General features: G+C 41.6%; 1 protein-coding gene across 2 annotated transcripts in view; it reads right to left on the bottom strand.

Annotated features, from left to right (window-relative positions):
* slc25a21 (solute carrier family 25 member 21) overlaps positions 1-20,771 on the bottom strand; it is a 105,512-nt gene that overhangs the window by 10,040 nt on the left and 74,701 nt on the right. For both annotated transcript variants that reach the window (XM_074661072.1, XM_074661073.1), the window contains 2 exons: positions 8,575-8,658; positions 716-782 (listed from right to left, as the gene is read on the bottom strand). In XM_074661072.1, the coding sequence (XP_074517173.1) occupies positions 716-782; positions 8,575-8,658 (151 nt within the window). The remainder of the gene's footprint in view (positions 1-715; positions 783-8,574; positions 8,659-20,771) is intronic.

Here is a 20,771-nt window from a genome sequence, read left to right on the forward strand (position 1 = left end):
TACACACACTACTATAAACAGCTACCCTAAAAACACTCAGGAGGAAAGGGTAACTTAGGTGAGCGCTGTATCAAGTTAACTAGCGCATGGAAATTAAGCCGTACTATAAATCCTTGCCCACAATCTCTGTGGAAAGAGAAACGTCTAAAGCACACTGTGAAAAGGAGACACATCCACTGATTTGTTTATCTGAGCAAAAGGGCAAAACGCTAGCAGAGGCGTTTTAATCGGAGCTTTAATTTGCCTTAATCCTTCGCTCCAGACATTTCTCACCATCAGCCAGCTTTGTTCGCTGTGTGAGCGATTACCCCATCTTCTCAGTGTGAGTGCTTATTTTTAAAGTTCACACATCCTCGTCTACAGTATCTCATTACAGAGCAGCTCCATGCCTGGCATCAGGCCCCCTTTGTGCCTCCCCACCCCATTAGATGTTGTAAGCCTTCCTACTAAAGATGGAGGCTCAGGGGAAGGCCTGTTGTAAATGCTTGTAAGTCAATATTAGTAGGCCAACAGTACAAATAGGAGTGTCTGGGGAGGCAGACCTGGCAGAGGGCGTCATCTGTTTAATCAACATGTGTGTACCATGTTAGAGCAACTGCGGTTGGAGTGTTTTCATACGGCAGTAGAGCAGTTCACGGGGAAACAGGAGCCGGAGCGTTGTGTCATAGCGCGAGAAGCTTTGTGGTTTTCTATGAATCAACATATTTTATCTCACCTTGACCGCTCTCTTTGGTGTCTCTGCCACAATTGGAGGCAGGATGCCTTTGTAGAAGCCAAGGACACTGTGGAGAGAGACAATAAAATGTTACGCATTATTATTTTTATTATGGCTGTCAGTTTATTAATATATTTAATCACGGTTCATCGCAAATTAAATCGCCCATTTTGTTATCTGTTCAAAATGTACCTTAAAAGGGAGATTTGTCAAGTATCTAATACTCTAATCTACATGGAAGTGGGCAAATATGCTGCTTTATGCAAATGTATGTATATATTTATTATTGGAAATCAATCAGCAACACAAAAAAATGACAAATATTGTCCAGAAACCCTCACAGGTACTGCATTTAGCATAACAAATATGCTCAAATCATAACGTGGCAAACTGAAGCCCAACAGAACCTATTTTTATTCACATTATCTTGAGGTCAGAGGTCAAGGGACACCTTTTGTGACAAGCTAGTATGACATGGTTGGTACCAATGGATTCCTTAGGTTTTCTAGTTTCATATGATACCAGTATCTTCACTCTAGCTTTAAAACTGAACCCATTACAACCTAAAAAATCGCAAGTTGCGTTAATGCATTAAAGAAATGGCATTTAAACAAATTTGCGTTACCGTTTTTTGTGTTAGCTATTATCGCGTTAACTTTGACAGCGCTAGTATTAGAACTCTATTTATGTTGTTATTCAAGGCAGCCGTTGGTTTCCAATCATATCTGTAAGATATTAAAGTCATTTAGCCGTTGTAAAATTCATGATTTCAACATTTATTCATTTGATTAGTTCGTCCAAAGTGACGTACATACAGTATAAATAATGGACATATAGTCTCCATTCATTTTTGTGATGGTTACATTATCGCTGAGTCTTGTGAAGTTAATCTACACTTCAACCTAAATACCACGCAATGATAACATCTGCTACAGTTAAAGGGTCAGTTCAGCTAAATGACAACATATTATATCTATGCAGAGACACTCAATTGCCTGTTTATCAGGTATCCTGTAGGCATGGAGTCTAATACAACAGTCCTGCGACAAAGCCAACCTTCTTGAAGGTTATAATGCTCAAATCTCTGATAGTACTGAATATAGACTGCAGGACTAATACCGAGCTCAGAAGATGGAAAGAGAAAGTATATTGCTACCGTTTGGCAACATAACTACCAAGATATATTTTCGAACCACAAACCCTGGCAACAAGTTCCCCAGGAATCTGCGGAGGAAATGATTTAAGAGTTTCTCCCAGCCTTTGATATACTGGATGTTTCAAAAGACGGTAGCTGTATAATTTTAGTCAATTTGGTAGTTTGCCTTTGCTCAATCATACGTCCAGCCGTGATTTAAAGTATACTTGGAGTCAGGAAAAAATAATAAAATGATACAGTGAGTTATGTATATAGAGATGTATGTCTACATTTTACACAGACTGTATTTTGTAAGCAATCCATTTTATGGAGTATATTTACAGAGTAAATGGTCAGTCTGGTTGGATGGTTAGTTTTATGTAAATTCCCTTTTTACATGTTAAAACAGACACAAATGTGATTGGATGTTTCCGAAATGTCTTTCTCTAGAGTTAAACTCTACAGTGTATCTAAAGAAAATCATTTATTAATCTAAAACTGAAATATTTAAACCTATATTTTAGATATGGAAGAGTATTTTTTTATTCAGGTGGGTACATATAATGAGAGGAAGTTATGATTTCCCTTTCTAAAAAGCTGTTGGTTGATATGGATTCGCATTACACTAGAGGTTCCTCCAAACGCCTGACCAGACTTTCATGTATACATAGGGTTAGGGTAGATAGGGAAGATAGTATGTTTTGTATACATTCAGAAGTGCATACATGTGCATTTCTCCCACTGGAAACATGGGTTCAATAGTTCACACTGACAGGGCCAGGAAGATGATGACAGACAAGCTGTCAGTCAAATGAAACTAAACAGGTAATTGATCAATTTAAAACATTTTTAGGATAAACTTTCTGTCAAAACTAGGGCTGTCAATCGATTAAAATATTTATATATTTGTCCATAGTTAATCGCAATTAATTGCACATTTTTTATCTGTTCAAAATTTACCTTAAAAGGAGATTTGGCAAGTATTTAATACTCTTATCAACTCAATATGCTGCTTTATGCAAATGTTTGTATATATTTATTAATGGAAATCAATTACCAACACAAAACAAATTGAAGCCAAACAGGCAACAACAGCTGTCAGTGTGCCAGTTTCATCATTTTCATTCACATATCTTGAGGTCAGAGGTCAAGGGACCCCTTTGAAAATGGCCACGACAGTTTTTCAAAAATTTAGCATAAGTTTGGAGCGTTATTTAACCTCCTTCCTGACAAGCTACTATGACATGGCTGGTACACCAATGGATTCCTTAGGTTGTCTAGTTTTGATATGATGCCAGTATCTTAACTCTAGCTTCAACCTTCGGCCTGTCAGATTTTTCTGAGTTTATTTAAAAATCGCAAGTTCCGTAAAAGAAATTAGAAGCTTTAAAACAATTTTGCGTTAACGCCTTAACTTTGACAGCCCTCAACAATAACCCGTCTGTGGCTTCGGTCCCAGGTGTGGAACACACCTGAAGCACCAGATGCTACTGAGTCATTAGCTGTTGTGTTGATAACAAACTGTCACTGGCAGCAGCAAACAATTTTTCTCATTCCTAAATGTTGTTTTAAGGGGATTGCCTCAAAGGGAAACAGGTAAATCAGGTCTAAATATTTAAACAAGACTGATCACAACATTATCTTCTTAACATTGGAACTAATAAAAGTGTCCAAAGTACTTTACGGTTCAATTAAATAATTATCTCCGCCCTTGATCATTTCTTTACACGACCAAGCAACCAGTGGGAACAGTTCAGGGCCAAATAATACAGCAGCTAATTACACTATACTTACACACTATATTTCGGACAAATTGTGATATAAATCATAATATGCAAAACCACAGTTCTTTAAAAACATAATGTTAGTGTAAGTGCCATTTTGAAGCGTGTCTAACAGAGAGTTCAGCCTGTGAACAACATGACCAACAAGGTGTCCATTTATATTTCACAGAGCTGAGAGAGCAGGGAGCCTAACAAACATGTTAACAAACAACATTGCTGAAAATACTGGCAACCTGTTGCTGTGCCAGGATTAGAAATGTTTGCGGTCACCAGCTGTCAAAAAGTTTTCAGATTTACACACTTCCTTGTTTATATTCTGTTCCTGGAAAAAGCAAAACAAGTAAGTTCTCAATCATTCAAAGCTGCTGACAAACAGCTAAGAAACAGTGTTTATGAGCTTTGAAGTCACATCATTTTGCTTTTAAATTATAGGGATAACAACATCACCAGCCTTACTCTTGTTGAAGTATAAGGTTGGTATCAGATTTAAAGGCGATAAACACAGCATTGGGATCATTTCTATTGCATCCATACGGCTCTCAACATGGCGACAGCGAGCCAGGGGAAAATATGTTTCCTTCGAAACGTAATTGAGAAAGCAGTTTAGTTGTGTTAGAACGTAATTCTGTAAGGGACAAGGTTGGTCCTAACATGTGAAATTGTTTTATGTGAAACTACTGCTGTCTTGACCAGGACTCCCTGGAAGAAGGGATCTTGTATCTCAATGGGACATTCCTGGCTAAATAAAGGATACATACAATTTTAAAAAGCTGAAAATGCATAACTTTCCATTTAGCTGCTTGCAGGTTACAGAGAGAGAGAGAGAGAGAGAGAGAGTTCATATTGATACTGAACACAGGTCTGTGGACAAAGAGGACAATGTGGCGTGACCGACTGTATCTTGTGAACAAGCGGCACCAGCTCTGTTGTGGCAACATTCTCTACAAATCAACAGAGATGATCTTGGTTGATTGGGTCCAAGTGTAAATATTTTGCTGCCATAACCTGAGAAGAAGGACGGGCCATTACACAGGATCTGCTGCAGCGAGGCCACCTTAGAAAAACAGCAGTGAACCACAACTAATTATCCAAACACTAGTGATCAGGTGACAGTGCCAACACCTGAAGTCACACATGTGGTACTGGCTCTGGGTAATCAAGCCATGGAGTAAGGGATTAGGGATGAGGAAAATCCCTCCTCCAAGCCAAAAATTAATCCCCTTGTATCGTTTGTGTAAACAAGTTATTTCAGGCAGACGGAAGACCCGTCCGTCTGCCCTCTTTGTCCATGCAAATGGCGGCCACAGATTTCCCGGGTGTGGTCAGGCTGGGCAGCCGCCAGGTGATGAAGGAGGAGTGAAATTTGTTACAGAACAAATATGGCCTCTAGTGAGTGGCCATCATTTGAATTCTCATTTGATTCCCAATGTAAAGTACACACTAAGTCCCTTTTTGGCTTTCCTAAGCAAATGACCTCCTGACACAGAGCGAGGGAAGAAGGGGAGGGGTAGATGGATGGATGTGTGTGTGCGCAATTTTGTGTGTGATTTGTCCTTCATTTTCATAAACCTTTCCTTTTTTAACAGCCTCCATCCATCTGGAGAGGAGCGTAGCACCGTCAGGCCTACACAGACACGGCCGATTAAATAAACTGACCAATAATATCCATCAGGCACGAATTCTGACTTCTTAACAGTTGAAATGTGTAAATTAGGGCTGTCAAAGTTAACGCAAATTTGTTTTAACGCCACTAATTTCTTTAATGCATTAACACAACTTGCAATCTTTAGGTTGTAGCGGGCTCAGTTTTAAAGCTAGAGTGAAGATACTGCTATCATATTAAACAACTAAACCTAAGGAATCCATCTGTACAAACCATGTCACACTAGCTTGTAACGAAGGAGGTTAAATAACGCTACAAACTTACGCTAAATTTTGGTGAGGAAAAATTGTCATGGCCATTTTCAAAGGGGTCCCTTCACCTCTGACCTCAAGATAATGTGAATGAAAATGGGTTCTATGGGTACCCACGAGTCTCCCCTTTACAGACATGCCCACTTTATGATAATCACATGCAGTTTGGGGCAAGTCATAGTCAAGTCAGCACACTGACACACTGACAGCTGTTGTTGCCTGTTGGACTGCAGTTTGCCATGTTATGATTTGAGCATATTGTTTTATGCTAAATGCAGTACCTGTGAGGGTTTCTGGACAATATCTGTCATTGTTTTGTGTTGTTAATTGATTTCCAATAATAAATATATACATACATTTGCATAAAGCAAGAATATTTGCCCGCTCCTGTGTTGATCAGAGTATTAAATACTTAACAAATCTCTCTTTTTAATCACGATTAACGATGGACAATCATGCGATTAATCACGATTAAATATTTTAATTGATTGACAGCCCTAATGCATAAAAGTGACAGATAACTTCCGTCAGCAGACTTGTTTAATTTTCACACCACTGCTGTGGTGAAGTTCACTGGAAATATGAGCCGCCCCGGGGAACATTTTAACATATAAACAACCGGCATGCTTCATCTGCAAATATTTGCACTTTCCCAGCGTCCAATGTAACCTTGACATTGTCACCAACAGACAATACAGCAGAATTAGCAGTGACGAGGATTCACATCTTCTTACTTTGGTGTATCATGAACATCATGAGGCAGAAATAAATATTAATTCTCCACACTTCCATGAATGTATATATTTTTTGTATGGGAGGTCCCAGCTGGAGTCGACCCCCCCGCTCAACCCTGCACCGTTAGTTCCAGGCATTAGTCACTAATCTACTGTACGCGGGCCAACGCGCTCTCCGCTGTAATGCATGGACCCTTTTAATATTCCTGTGGCCGTGCTTTGGGTCCCGACCCAGTCTGTGGATACCACACTGGTAAAGAATGCTCGAGAATAGAGTCTTTTTGTTTCCCTCCAGACGGAAACACTTAACACATGCTCATGGCTGCTGCACCCACATGCAACAGAAAAAGGAGCGTGGCCTGTAAGGCAATACACCAACCGAGTGCCGCTGAGCGTAGTTCACACTGTCACACACTTATGAGCACAGCTACGGGATTTCATGCTATATTTTCCAGATTTAATAAGAATTTATTGTATAAACTTGAGTTTTGAACAGAAATAATCCACACTATAACACTCATTTCTTAACTACGAGCGCTCAAAATGTGATTCTATAGTACAGTTAGTGTGTCCAGGCTTCAGACGGTCTTAAACATGGTGTCACCGAGCACATTTCCATGTCTTTCCTCAGTTTAATCACAGAGCTCGAGCAGAGGGCTCAGGTTTCCTCCCTCATCACCTCAGAGGGAGAGCGAGGCCTGGTGTTAGCCCGGTCCTGCCATGAGCTGACGGGAAATGTTTATTTTTAATAATAATTCTACAACAGTGGGGCCTAACGCTATTTGTATAAATTATAACTAAGTGGTTTGGCCTGGAGGTAATCCATGATGTGCTACTGGGGAGTGATTACAGCCTCAGCTAAAATATACTGTTAGTGATAATTGGTCGACAAGAAAGTGGATCTTCTGTCTGTGGGGACTCTCTGACAGACCGAGTGAGCCTTGAGTGAGCCTACAGTCAAATAGCCGTCATAGTTGTTGGTGTGTAATCCAACAACTATTTTATTGTGTCAGAGAAAATTCGCGCGAATCTACTCACAGAGGACACACCCAAAAAACATGCAGGCACAATTTCACACTGTGTGTTTGGGGTGAAGAGGGCACAGCTACTGTAGCAGGATAGCTGTGTCTGTTGAACCGCAGCCAATGTAGGATTTCCAACTGTCACTAGCCGGCCTCTAACCTTGCGCTCACTCGCACCTCGCAGCAGATCAACTTTATATCCGCTGTAAAGCTGTCGACTCGCCGTAAACAGAGCGAGTGGCAAACACTTTCCCCTGCACCTGCACTGTCTCACAGTGCTGTCACAGTGCCGGCAGAGGAGGAAAAGAGGAGGAGGGAGCATGACAGGGTGACTGTCTTTAGTTAGTCACTGGGAAAGTTTTACATTTAGGTTTTAAGCCAACAACAGCTGCAGTCTTTTACCAATGTAGAGGACCAATGAGTGATAAGGCTGCAGGATATTTCTGCGGGCTGTTGACAGACACAACGGCTGTTTTAAAAGCATCCAAACCTGTAACACTTTCAGCTTTCCAGTCACTACTACACCACCTTGCCAACGTACATTAGTGGCATTTGAATAAAACAGCATGACTCATAATATTTCACTGCTCTCATAATATTTCACTACACATGCACTTCCATTTTTTCCTTCCGCAGATTATTTTTGATGACATAGAGGCTTAATATACTTTCATATGGAAGCTTCAACACCAACAAATACCAGTTGAATTCATTCATAGTGTAGTGCAGGTCGATTCAATAGGTGGCCTTTAACAACCTCAATCTGGTTCTTTGATCATTTATAAATATAAAAAGTACTTAAAAAAAAAAAAAAATTCTGCCAATAAGAGTTTATTCCAATCATCATATTTTGTATTTTTAAAAATGTTTTTATGCATGTGAATGAATTGTTTATATGTATATGTGTTTGCAAATGTAAATTGCCCTTTGAAAGATAAAGTATTCTGAATTTAAGTATTATGTAAAATTAATGCCACCTTAATAGGGCTGTCAAAGTTGACGTGATAACGCGTTAATCCAAATTCGTTTTAACGCCACTAATAGGCGATTAATCGCGATTAACTTTGGACAATCATGCTATTAGATATTTTAATAGATTGACAGCCCTGCACCTTGACACTAAGTCATCTGAGTGATGACGGAGAAATGACTCCTTCCCTGTTCTCGGGAAACAGGAAGTCTGACATCATTGGTGCTCTGAAGAAACCTTAAGAGACCTTTTTTTTGTTCCGTAGTTGGAAACGACTGTCGTGGTTTGTGGATAACCTACCCCTCTCTGCGGAAGATGGTCCGGAAGCAGTCACCCAGGCTCTTGTAGCTGTTGGGGTCACTGGTTCCCCTTTGGATCTGGAACCTGCAATGACAAAGTTCTCATTAAAGCTTCCAAACTGTAAATATTACAGCAGCTAGTAACTGTTGTTTTAATCATTTAGTTTTCTTATTGTCTTCATTTTGTAAATTACATGGTGACACCTGTGTGTAAAAAACAAATGTGATCTAATCATAAACGAGCTCATTTCCCTCCGTATTCCTCCCCCTCTCCCTTTCATCCGCCGTGTTTTCCTGCTCTGCTAAGATGAGAGGCTCCTTCCACCAGGTCCCCCCAGTGCAGGGGAGAACTCAAACATTTATTTAACCCAACCGATCCAATTAGCCACCCAACTCCCCAGGACCAGGCCATTTGCAGCAAGCTTTTCGGCTACTAACACGCTAGTAAGCCGATTGTAACAGATCTTTGGTTACGTGTAAATTTTTTATATGATGGAGCCGGACTTTTTTGTTGTATAGCAAACACGCTGTTACCTCCCTAATAAAGGCTGGAGTGCTGCGTGTAAATCTTTTACATGAGAGGGTGAAAGAAGGAATATAAATGGTGCCTGTTAGAGATAAAGAGCTTCAGGTATGATAAGAAGAGATCTCGTTATATACTGCCACATGGCGAAGACAGCCAAACCCCAAGAGATTACGTAGTGATTTTAGACCCAATAATGAACTAAAGCATGGTTCAAAATGTGATGGATGATAACTTGAGGAATTTTAACCATTTTTACACAAATAGTGAAGAACATCAAGGATTCTGAGGGTGGAAACAGAAGCAGAAGTGAAGAGAGTAGGAGGGAACGGGACAAGAGAAAGATTCCCTCCTCATATGGCTTCAACTGCCAGGTCACAAGGTCAGCAGTAAGTCGTCCATGCGGGTGCCTGATGGGGCCATAAAGGGCCCCTGGGTTCCAGTGGAGGGGGAGTTTAGTGGGGTGAGCGGCCTTTCATATCGCTAACAGATTAACATCTTAGAGGGGTGTCCCTCAAATCCTATTTGGTGGATTCCCAAATAGCTTGTAACCCGTTCCTGAAAACTAGTTAAACCAGCATAATAAATAGATGTCTGACACCATATTAAAGAGAAGAAGAAAAAGAAGGACTGGAGGTATGAGGGGATGGTGGAATAAGGGGTACGGAGGTGGGGGCAAAGACCCGGAAGATTTAAGACTACTGGGGCTTGTAAACATATTCAAATCTGGCTTAATTAAAGGCATATGATGCTGGGGTCAAGGATGGAAAGGACCCTGTCCACGGTCTCCCCCTGTCTCCTTTGCTCTGCCTGCTTCGACCCGAACCGGCCCTGAGAGAGTGGGGTTGGCAGGGCCGTGGTCCGGTTCCAGCCCCCTGACTCCACTCGTGACCCCGGGGTCACCTCATTTCCTCATGGCCCTCTCCTACCCTGCCATAAAAGCCAGGGACCAAACGGCAAGGCCAAGGGAGTGGGAGATAATAGGGAGGACCAGAAGAAGTTGTGGCAGCAGGGGGACTGTCAGGCCCCTGGCTCGGAAGCTGCTTATGTCGCTTTTCACAGCAACCAACGGTGGAAAATAAGACTCAGTCAGTCCAGGTTGAATGTTCTGTTTTATACAGACAAAAAGCTCTAGTTTCTATTAATAAAGCCTCAGTGAGTAAGAGGATATACTGGTTGGCTGAAGAAGAGCACAAGAGGCAGAGTCACTTGGCCTTGGATTCAGCCATGCTGATCGTAAACGCCGCAGACAGAAGACCCAAAGAAAACCCTGGGGCTTCTTTAAAAACACATTGCTCGGAGCATCTCCTTCAATCATCAGCGAAAGCCAGCGGAGATACAGTATACTCAGAGGTGATGAGATCTGTGAGTTCATCAAGAGCACCTCTTCTCTCCTTTCCATATCGCGTCTCTCTGTGTTTGTGCTTTACAGGCCCAGAGCTGCCCAGGTGAGGGTGAAGGCGAGGGCAGGTTGGTGCTTCTGCGAACGAGACAAGCACTCTGGGGTAAATAATCCCGAAGAACCTCGCCCACCTGACCTCCACCGCCTGTAAAAAGTACAGAAAGGCGTCCACAAAGAAGTCAAAAAGGTAAATGAGGGCGGAGCAGAGCCCCATTCTTTGTATTTTTATGGACAGGAGCGCGGCGTTTGAGGGCCTTACAAAGCCGTGTCCGCTCCCAGACCCCGGTGGTAATGGGCTCGAACCGGGGGCCAACAAGACGGGCTGTCACCCCACAGAGGACGAGATGTTGAGGTGAGGCTCATTAATGATGGTGTTAAAAAAAACGCCCATGGGAAAGGGGTAGGGGGGTTTGATCAAAAGGCAAAGGCGTGATGGGCCTACTTTTAAAAGGGGGCAGGCCATGCTTTTTAGGAGAACTCTTAAAAATATGCCCTATTAAATGAGGGGTATTCCCTCCGTGGTACTTTTTGATGACTTGCTCACTTTAAAATTTAGGGTCTAATAAGGCTGATATGAAATCATATTTACAGCTCAGACAGATTGACGTATAGATTAACACTCTATATAAAAGACGTAATGACCCAACCTACAACAGGTAGTTATCTAATGCTATCTATTATACTGTAATATTTCAAATTGTACCATTTTCTTCAACATTATGATTTATGTGTGTTGCTGTGTTTTTGGACTGGTTGCTACAGTGAGAGCCTTGATCTACTCATGCCTTCCCTCAAGGAACGCCAAGTGCTTTGACAAAAAATAAAACGGAGAGACAAACTATATATGATTGAAGAAAAAGAAGAAGTGAATCACCGAGGGGAACGGATGAAAGTTCAGCAATTTCTCATGTTAGATCTGAAGTGCATAAGACAATCCAGAAGGCAACATAAAGGGGAAATCTATTTTTACAGCCAGACAATTAATTTTAATGAGCAGGATCATAAAGATGGTAGAAGACCATTGCATTGGTACATGAGGTTAAGAGCACTTTTCCGACCTAAATGGTCCAACATGGCAAATGCGGCAAATTGTGACTTTAGCCATCCGATCGTGCTTCAGGGTAAAAAAGTGTAACCATAAATAAAAAGGGTCCCCTTGGGATCCAATGGCTGCTTGTTTTGACACAGTGCTGACTGACTGTCAATGTGTTTGGCAAATAAAAAAGAGCATAAAACAACGAGTATGACACTTATAATGTCTGAGCACTGAGCATGCTTTTAGTTATTTGTTTAAAGGGATACTCCTGCGTGGTTTTCAAAGAAATGTAATTTAATAATTTCAACTGACCTCCATCCTGCACAATAACATGAAATAAAACAAATATTGATAGATTGAATCGATGACAAAACTGTTAAAGGAAGACGTGTTTGAGCGTGGCAGGAGGGGGCCAATAAAGACAGACCTTTGGAGAGAGGAATAGGAAAATAAAGTCGAAGGGAAGAAGATGGGAGCAGAGGGGAAGTGATAAACCTTTGGCGCTTGTGACACGGCAGGCTGCCAGAGCTTGATCTGGACCAGGCCAGGTTGGGTTTCACCAGCACCACAAACCTACTGGGCCTGGGACATCCCGAGTTACGGAGCAGGCTGCGGCGTGGATACGGGACAAAAAGTTCCTCTGGCTGTAAAAAGTGCTACGATATCCCTACGTAACTCTGGATTCTTTCTCACTCCGATGAAACTGACTCCTCTGATTCCCTATGGTGATGTTGGGACCAGTTTGCCGGTCCAGATGTCTGCTCATATACTGTGACCTCTGTGACCCGAGATCAGGCTGTGTTAGTGTGTTAGAGCAGGAAAAGAGCTGCATAAAACAGCACGAGGACAGGCTGGGAAGGGCCGAGACTGAGACTCAGATGTTTTGAGCATTACAAACTTGTGGTTGACGGACAGATCGCTCTATATGTCAGAGAGGACTGAAGCAAATTTAGAAAGTTACTAATGTAGTGGAGCAGATAGGTGGAAACAATGAGTACTCTTACTGACATTTCCAGTAGTCGTGGTTGCATAACAGAAACGATTTCTTGGGTGTTTAAACTGGGGTCTCTTAACCTTTTCCAAATGCTGTTAACTGAAATTATGGTGCTAATGTTAGAGCAGTCATTTTAATTATAGCATGTATCCGCCCGGTCGCACGAAAAGGTGTGTTATCTGACACGATAATTCGCAAGTCAAAAGCGTACAATATAAATGCCGTTCTTACTTTAGGCATGTCATTTGTACGCCATGTAGTCCGACTGCAATGTAAATGCATCCGCGTAAATATGCTTCAGAGGTAGTGAGGTGGAGGTGGATGGGTCCAACAAACACAGGACTTTCAACCAGGAGACTGATGTTTTGTTTTGTACGCTTACATACTTATTTTAATGCCCACCATGACTTGCGTGATACACAAGACCCCAGAAAGAGCGCCGATTTTTGAAGCGAATTTCCGTAGTGGCCAAACGGCTGTACTACAACTTCCGTGTCCGTCACGTGATGCCATTGGACCCAAAAATACTTTTTCCTATAGACTTACATTGGGAGAGAGATATCTGTAACTCAGCAGATAATTTTTTTTTTTAGGTAAATCAGCTTCCCAGTATGAACACTTGAATAGCTCTTATTTAAATCATCAGGTTCTAAAAGTTGTAAAATGCACTAATAGGCAAATCCAGAGCTATTTTCCTTCCTCCCTTCATGTGAATGAGAAGGAGGCAGAGTTAAAGGAAACGCTACTGCGTCTGCTCTATGGGCCCAATGGATGCAGAAGATCGCCGGATGATCCGGGTACTTTATCACTCCGTCAGGCCATTTTGGCTTCAGGCGCCACTGAGCAACTCTCATAGAAATGAACGGGAGCCTGTCTACAACGCCGTACCCAGTTCTCTTTATACATCCATGGTGATACAGGGTTGACTGCATGTAACATATAACAGTATAACATAAAACAGTAAAAGTAACACTTGTTTATCCACAGTTCTGCAGGTATTCCTCATCGAACATTTCTTAAACAGGAACCGAACTAGATTGATTCACAATTTCAATGTAGGAGAAAGATGCAAAACAGAGAACAAACAGAAGCCATGACAGATGATGGCATGCCAGACAAGCTAGGTCAGGACTACCTGGTGATAGACTGGTCTGGGCCAGCGACAGTAACAGCCACTTTGATGTGAGGAGAGGCTGCAGGATTGCGGCGACTCCCCTGACAGCAGGTAACCACTGGTTATAACACAGTGTGCTCCAGACAGAAGACAACTGCCCTGCATGCTTCCAGAGAGAAACCAGAGAGTCACTATTACTACACACTGCATCATCTTGTCTCAAGAGGCCAAGACACACAACTCTGCTGTGGGCGCCACCAAGCATCGACACAAATGAGACTTTACAGAGGCCTTTATTGTTGCTGTAAAATGGGTCATTTCAGCTCCCCGTTTCTATATAAAGATTTGTAACTTGATGTGTTTAGGTGTATGGTGACACTTATTTAGACTGGAGTCATATAATGTTGTTTTGTAAAGGCACACTGTTGAGCAGAATGTAGAGAAACCAGTCATAGATAAAGAGGGATCTAAGTGAAAGGCTACCGCTACTGTTATCTTTCTCTCCGTCTTCTTTCTTCATTTAGCTTCCCTTTCATCATTTATCTGACACATACATCTTTCTCGGACAAATACTGCTACTCTGGTATTCCTGAGGAAGAACTCCGAGTGAAGACTTAAGGCCAGTTCAGACTATAGCCGCTTTTACTGGACGCCAACCAGATCCTGTACCTTAGATTCAGTTATTTTAAGTGCAGAATGAGTGACATGAAGTATTATGGATCCAGTCAGTGATGCAGACCTTTGAAAGTAGCAACCATGCAAAAGCCAGAGTCAACGGCAACTCTCACAAGGACGGGAGTGCAACTTGTGTGACTATGTACACATTAACGTTTGGCACAGGGACCATGCTGAGCCCTTAAGCGTTCAACACTTCAGGTACAGATTATCACTGTAACTGCACCAACAAAGGGGAAGAAGACTGTGGTTGCTCTTCAGGCACTAACTGCCAAAAAGCAAAGCAAGCACACATGCTTAAACAGTTTGAATGAGTGAAAGAGTAGATGTGTTCCTCTGAGCAGAGAACTGTGCCACTTTAAATTGCCAAGCAACGGCGATGCCTGCATCCACTGCAGCTTACTGCAGAACATACTGTTCAAGTAGTAGTGCCACAGTGACAACAATGTTTGGCTGAGGTGCCTTTACGAGTGACTCAAAAGTGCAAAAAATTGCTTGCGAGAGGTTGGGGTGATGAAGGACATACAGACATGCATGTGTGAGTTTTGAAAGTCAAAAATAAAGAGAGAGAGATGGGGCAGCAGGGGGGCAGCATGTGGTTGCAGCATAGTCAGAGTCTAGTGAAATCAAAGCACACAATGCCTCCACTCTGTAATTAGTGTACTGGAATGCGAACCCCTTCACTGATAATGATTACAGGTGCTCCAGTACAACACATACACACCGATGTGCACATCTGCTCTTTATGTGCACCTATATCTATAGCTGAAATCTCTCATTTAGTTCATCCATTTGGGACTGCTATTTGCGTCATCTGCAGCAACATCTGTCACAACATTAAAAGTAATGGGTTGGGTTTTAAAAGTTTATTTTTCTGGCATTTCGCTTTTATTAGATAGTTGACACTAAAAGGTAAAAAAACGAAATGACGTTGCAGTTACATCATATGCATCATATACTGCTGCGACCAGCAGGAAGCCCCATTATCAGGTCCCAAATTTTTACTCAAGAAATTAGAAATGCCAAATTCAAATGTAAATTTTAGCATGGCAGTTTTTTATGATATTTTCAACCATTTCTTTGTTTTTTTAATATGATCAATCAAAAAACATATTCAACAGACAAAGGGGGCAGTTCAGGGAGATGTCTCTAGTGATGGGCAGTTGGCATTGTATTTTTAACTCTTTTTGATTTTGGGAGAACTGAAGTAATACATATTCATAAGAAATGACCACCTTTTTTCCCCTCCTCATTTGCTGTTTTGTTTTCTCCACTTGATTTTGTGATTTGTTTTCTTTTATGTTGTATATTAATTACAAAAAATTAGAATGACACTTAACAGCAAAACAAAAAAACACAAAAAAATGTGGTCTCCCCCAAAAAAGGACGAAAGGAAGGACCCTGATTACGTTCCATGATCCAACACAAACGTTTTTAAAATTCTTGCTTTCTGTAATATGTTAACTGATTTTACTTCAGGTTAATGAAAAATCGTGGTTATGGTTACTAAAACATGTGGCTACAAGCGTTAATTGCAAGTCTGTGACCCACACTAGGGGTGGGTATTGTTTAAAAATGATGACTCCAGTACCAATAACAGTGCCCTTAAAGTGATACCGATAACAACAGAGTACTTCATTTGATATCTTATTTTTTTGTGCTACCACCATCGCATTCATTTTTGTCAGACGCCACAGGTGTGGCCAGAGCCTTTATGTGGAGTTTGCATGTTCACGTGTGTTTCCTCCGGGTTCTCTGGTTTCCTCTCACCACCAAAACATGTATTCCCCGGGCGCTGTGAATGGGGGGGTTGTGTCAAGACGAACAACAGGCGTGTAGTTTAGCCATACTTTCGAACGTTTTGGTGGCATCTCGGCAGGCTGAACTGCCAACTTTGTCAAACACCACGCTTGACTTAACCACACCACAGACTCGAAGAACTCTTGCGGTGATTCGCTGCGAGCAAAACCATACAAATAGTCATTTTTTTTCTCAATCTGGGTACAAAAAGGATTGGTATCGTTTGACTGGTGAAGTTTCGATACTACTTGGTATTGGGTTAAAGGTATGAAGTACCGATACCCGGCCCTACGGCACACCCCTACGACTTTCTGTCTTGCCTCACAGAGGGCACACTCCTTCCTACATTTTCATTGAAGTTATGAGGTGAAGAATCAGATAAGATAGATCTATCTATTCATCTGTACACCATGCACATGAGCACAATATTTAATATTTTCAATCTGATTGGACAAATATTTTAGCCGAGCCACATATTTCATACAGAGAAGTCTGAGGCATCATCCGAGAGAGTATGACTGGAACGCCAAGGCATCCGTTTTAATCCTGCCAAATATGCTGCGCTCATGAAAGGACTTGCTCTCCACCTTTTGCACTGGACTCACCCTCGCTAATGCTTGTGCACTGAAGCGATGCACAGACTGAGCTCGGTTCATCCTGCTCGCACGCTGCATGTGTTTTTGGCTTTACACTGTGAGTAAAGTCTTGCCCCGCAGCCTCACAGCGCCGGAGGGATTAGGAGCCGGCTTGACGACCGCTGACCTGCCTGCTCCTTTACAAGGCAAGATCAGCTATCAGGCCGCTGCTGCTTTGTGCCCTGCTGTTTGAGGGTTGTGTCAGGGATTCCTCCATAAGTGCACTGGGGTTCACCAAGCAGTTGGGGGCAAACAGAGGTGGGAGGCGGGAGGGCGGGGGGAAGCCTCTGGGCGATCCTCAGCGCTGTCACACGTTCAGCCAAAAAGACTGGACGTCATCTGTCAAAGCCCTCATCAAAGATCACTTTCAAGCCCCCCGAGTGGGACACACTTTCATGCGTGCTGTGACCAAATGGAGGTAGTGTTGCTATGGATACTGCCGCGAGCAAAGGGCCAGTACCAGGTTTTTCTAATCAGGCTTGAAACAGGCTGCTGGCAGGCTTAGTGGTTTGCAATGACTCTGACAGCCATGTCATACAATACAATTTACAGAATTGCATAATTCAATACAAATCTTCTAAAACACATGTACAACAGGGATTTAAAACAACATTACATAATCGCTCAACAAACTACAAATTCAGGAGGAATGATGGAAGTTTAAACAATGCACTCAACATGATGTTGATGATGTTGTTATATAATATGGTTTATTTTAGCTAAAGTAGTGGCTGATTCAACAACAGGCTAATCGAGATGGTTGCTGAAAAGCTAAAACCATGAATGTAAAAACACTAGAAACGGTTAAAGGTGTTATTGATAACATCGATAACGTTCAGCCGCTAAATGTCGCATTCTCCCTCCCCCGCTTCATTGCATTTACTTCACAACAAGTCGTTGCCAGGCACTTACCATCAATCTCAGCCATTTAGGCGTTGTTTTCCACACTAATACAACACAAACGTTGTTTCACTATTGGCTCACAAGCCTTGTTAGAAGTAGGAACAAAAAATTTAGATATCTTCCACAGAGATAAACAAAACATTCATTTTGAAACTAACCAAAATTTCTAAAATGATTAATTTATAATCATAATAATTAGGGCTGTCAAAGTTGACGCATTAAAGGAAATTATTTTAACGCCACTCATTTCTTTAACACAACTTGTGATTTTTAGATTGTAGCGGACTCAGTTTTAAAGTTAGAGTGAAGATACTGGTATCATATGAAACTACAAAACCTAAGGAACCCATTGTTACCAACCATGTCATACTAGCTTATTGAGAAGGAGGCTAAATAACGCTCCAAACTTACGCAAAATTCGGGCAAGGAAAAACTGGCATGGCCATTTTCAAAGGGGTCCCTTGACCTCTGACCTCAATATACGTGAATGAAAATTAATATGTGAATGATTTGAGCATATTTAAATATTTGAATCGATTCACAACCCTAATAATGTATTTCTTTTTTTCAGGACAAGCCATACTTTTATTCTGCACCTTTCTGTAGATGTATTATTTTTTTTTAAATATTCGTCTACATAAAAATGTTATCAATAAAACCTTTAATGTTCAGTGGGAGGAGTAAAAAAAAAGTTGGATTAAGAGTAGCTATCTGAGAGAGAGAAAAAATGACGAGCGGGGGAAAAAGGAGGAATCTGAATGGGAAAGCATGAAACAGAAATAAAGAGTGGGTGCAGAGTGAGAAGAGAGAAGGAGTGGCTCTGTCCAGAGTTATTGCACAAAATACATTTTTAGGGGAAAACACCAGATCGTGTAGAAACTACAGGAAGTTGACGATGACAGGAGAAGTCGCTCAGGGTACACAAACACGATGAAGGCGTGGTTTCACTCTTCGGGCGGAAGTAAAAAGGGGGTGATGGGAAGCTGCTTTCAGATGAGCGCGAGTATGTATAAGGGTGGAGCTCCATGTAACAGGATCTCGACATGAAGGGAAATGCAGGCTCAGTGCAACTCTCTAATGAGAGGGAGAACCTGATCAGAGTCAGATGGGGTGCCCCGAGCGCACAGCCCCCTGCAGAAAGTGCCGCCCGACACCCTTTGTTACCTCCAAGTGAGCTGAGACCAGCCCATGAACCATGTAACTAGGTGGTTTCCAGGTTAATGAAAAGCTGTAACTCCGGTCCCACTGTCTCTCTCTCTGCTAAACTGACGACCGCTTTCCCTCCCCACGCCGCATCGCACCCTCCATCTTCACCCCCACATTCCTGCCCCAACCCAGGGAGGAGGGAGGGGAGGGTCAGGGTCAGGGGCAATTAACGGTTTACTTTGTGTGAAGTATGCTACATTTACATTTTGGGCTCATTATTATCCTCAGTGACTCACAATGAGAAAAATGGTTCAATTGCTGGATTAACTTTGATTTCTGGATTACTAGCAACAAAGAACAGGAAACAGAACCGTCTCAGACGTAAAGTTACATACATGGATAATAAATAGTCGTCCTAAACTTTAAATAGTTCATAAAAACAACTCTACTCTAACATACCATGCTTTATTCCCCAAAAGATTTTGGCTATTTTGCCTTCATCCAACCTGATTTGCTTGTATTGACACCGAGTTTGGTTTGCACCTCGGTGAAAACTATAAAACTTATATAATCAAAATGCTTTTCTCTGTTTTATATCATTGTAAATGGAATATCTTTGTGGTTTGGACTGTTATTTCAGAAAAAACAAGCACTTAAGATGGGCATATTTCACTATTTCCTGAAAAAGAGTAAAAGTTTCGACACATATCGATACTGAATATTTGAAAAGGTTTCAATACTCTTTTTCTGTGGTATCGATACACGGGTACCAGCTGTGCTTTCTGCTCTCTCTCCTCTCCGACAGCCAGTTGACACACACAATGCTATTCATCTTTTAATAAAAATCAAAAATTTTATGCCCTCAATATTGTGTCAGTTTTTCCCCATGGTATCGAAAAATTGTATCAAATATCAATATTTTTCAAGGTATTGTATCAAATTTAGAAATTCCAGTATTGTGACAACACTATCCTTGAAATTTGATTTAGCATACGATTAATTCATAATAAAACTAGAATTACCGGTTGCGGTTGTATACCTCCGCCAACCAGTCAAGTTGCAATTTACATCCATGTCTGTCCAAAACGTCATCACTTGTGAAATTGTCATAATTGTCATATGAATTCTTGAGAAATGGCCCAAAAATGTGTTTTGTGAGGTCACAGTGACCTTTGACAACCAAATTCTAATCAGTTCATCCTTGAGTCCAATGGGAAGTTTGTGCCAAACTTGAAGAAAGTCCCTCCAGGCGTTCCTGAGATATCGCGTTGACGAGAATGCGACGGACGGATGGACGGACAACCCGAAAACAAATACTCGTTAGTTGCAGTCCTACTAGTGGTACTGTCCTCTGAAAAAAAGGTCAATTCACACTAAAACTCATGCTACTCATAGCCCTTTGTCACTGAACCTCTACCAGCTTGTTTGTTCCATCCATGTACTTCTCTGAAAATGGCCATTATTAATTTGTACACTTTCAACTATTTCACAACGATGAAAGAGGTAGTAAGTCACACTGATGGAAGGTGGGCTCTGCTGGAGTCCCTAAGATGTAAGATAGATGTACTTGTTAGCAAAGGTGAGTAACCGGGGTCATGGCTCGACTGGTCAGTGAGCACGCAGCGGGGAGTGAAAGTGAAACAACAAAGGCAAAAAGACTTTTACTTTTACGTCCCGTATCTGTGGTCTAGTCAAATACTTTCTATCATTACCCTAAAGCTTTTTGCTCATCAGAATTTTAAACAGATTTCCTGAGCTAATAATTTTGTCATAATGGACTTTCTTTCCTATGCTTTAAAAATGTCTCATAAGTAGTCCAAATTTTGTGCGATCAATCATGTTGGAAGTTACAGGTCACCCGTTTTTCAAATCTGTGGAACGCAGCTATTCATTTATCTGCCAAAGCGGTCGTCTTGGAGGGTGAATCAGTATTTGTTTAAAGGGAAAAGCTGCCAAATGCTCCTGACATT

The sequence above is a fragment of the Sebastes fasciatus genome, chromosome 15 (genome assembly GCF_043250625.1).
Source record: "Sebastes fasciatus isolate fSebFas1 chromosome 15, fSebFas1.pri, whole genome shotgun sequence".
In the NCBI taxonomy this organism is placed as follows: domain Eukaryota; kingdom Metazoa; phylum Chordata; class Actinopteri; order Perciformes; family Sebastidae; genus Sebastes; species Sebastes fasciatus.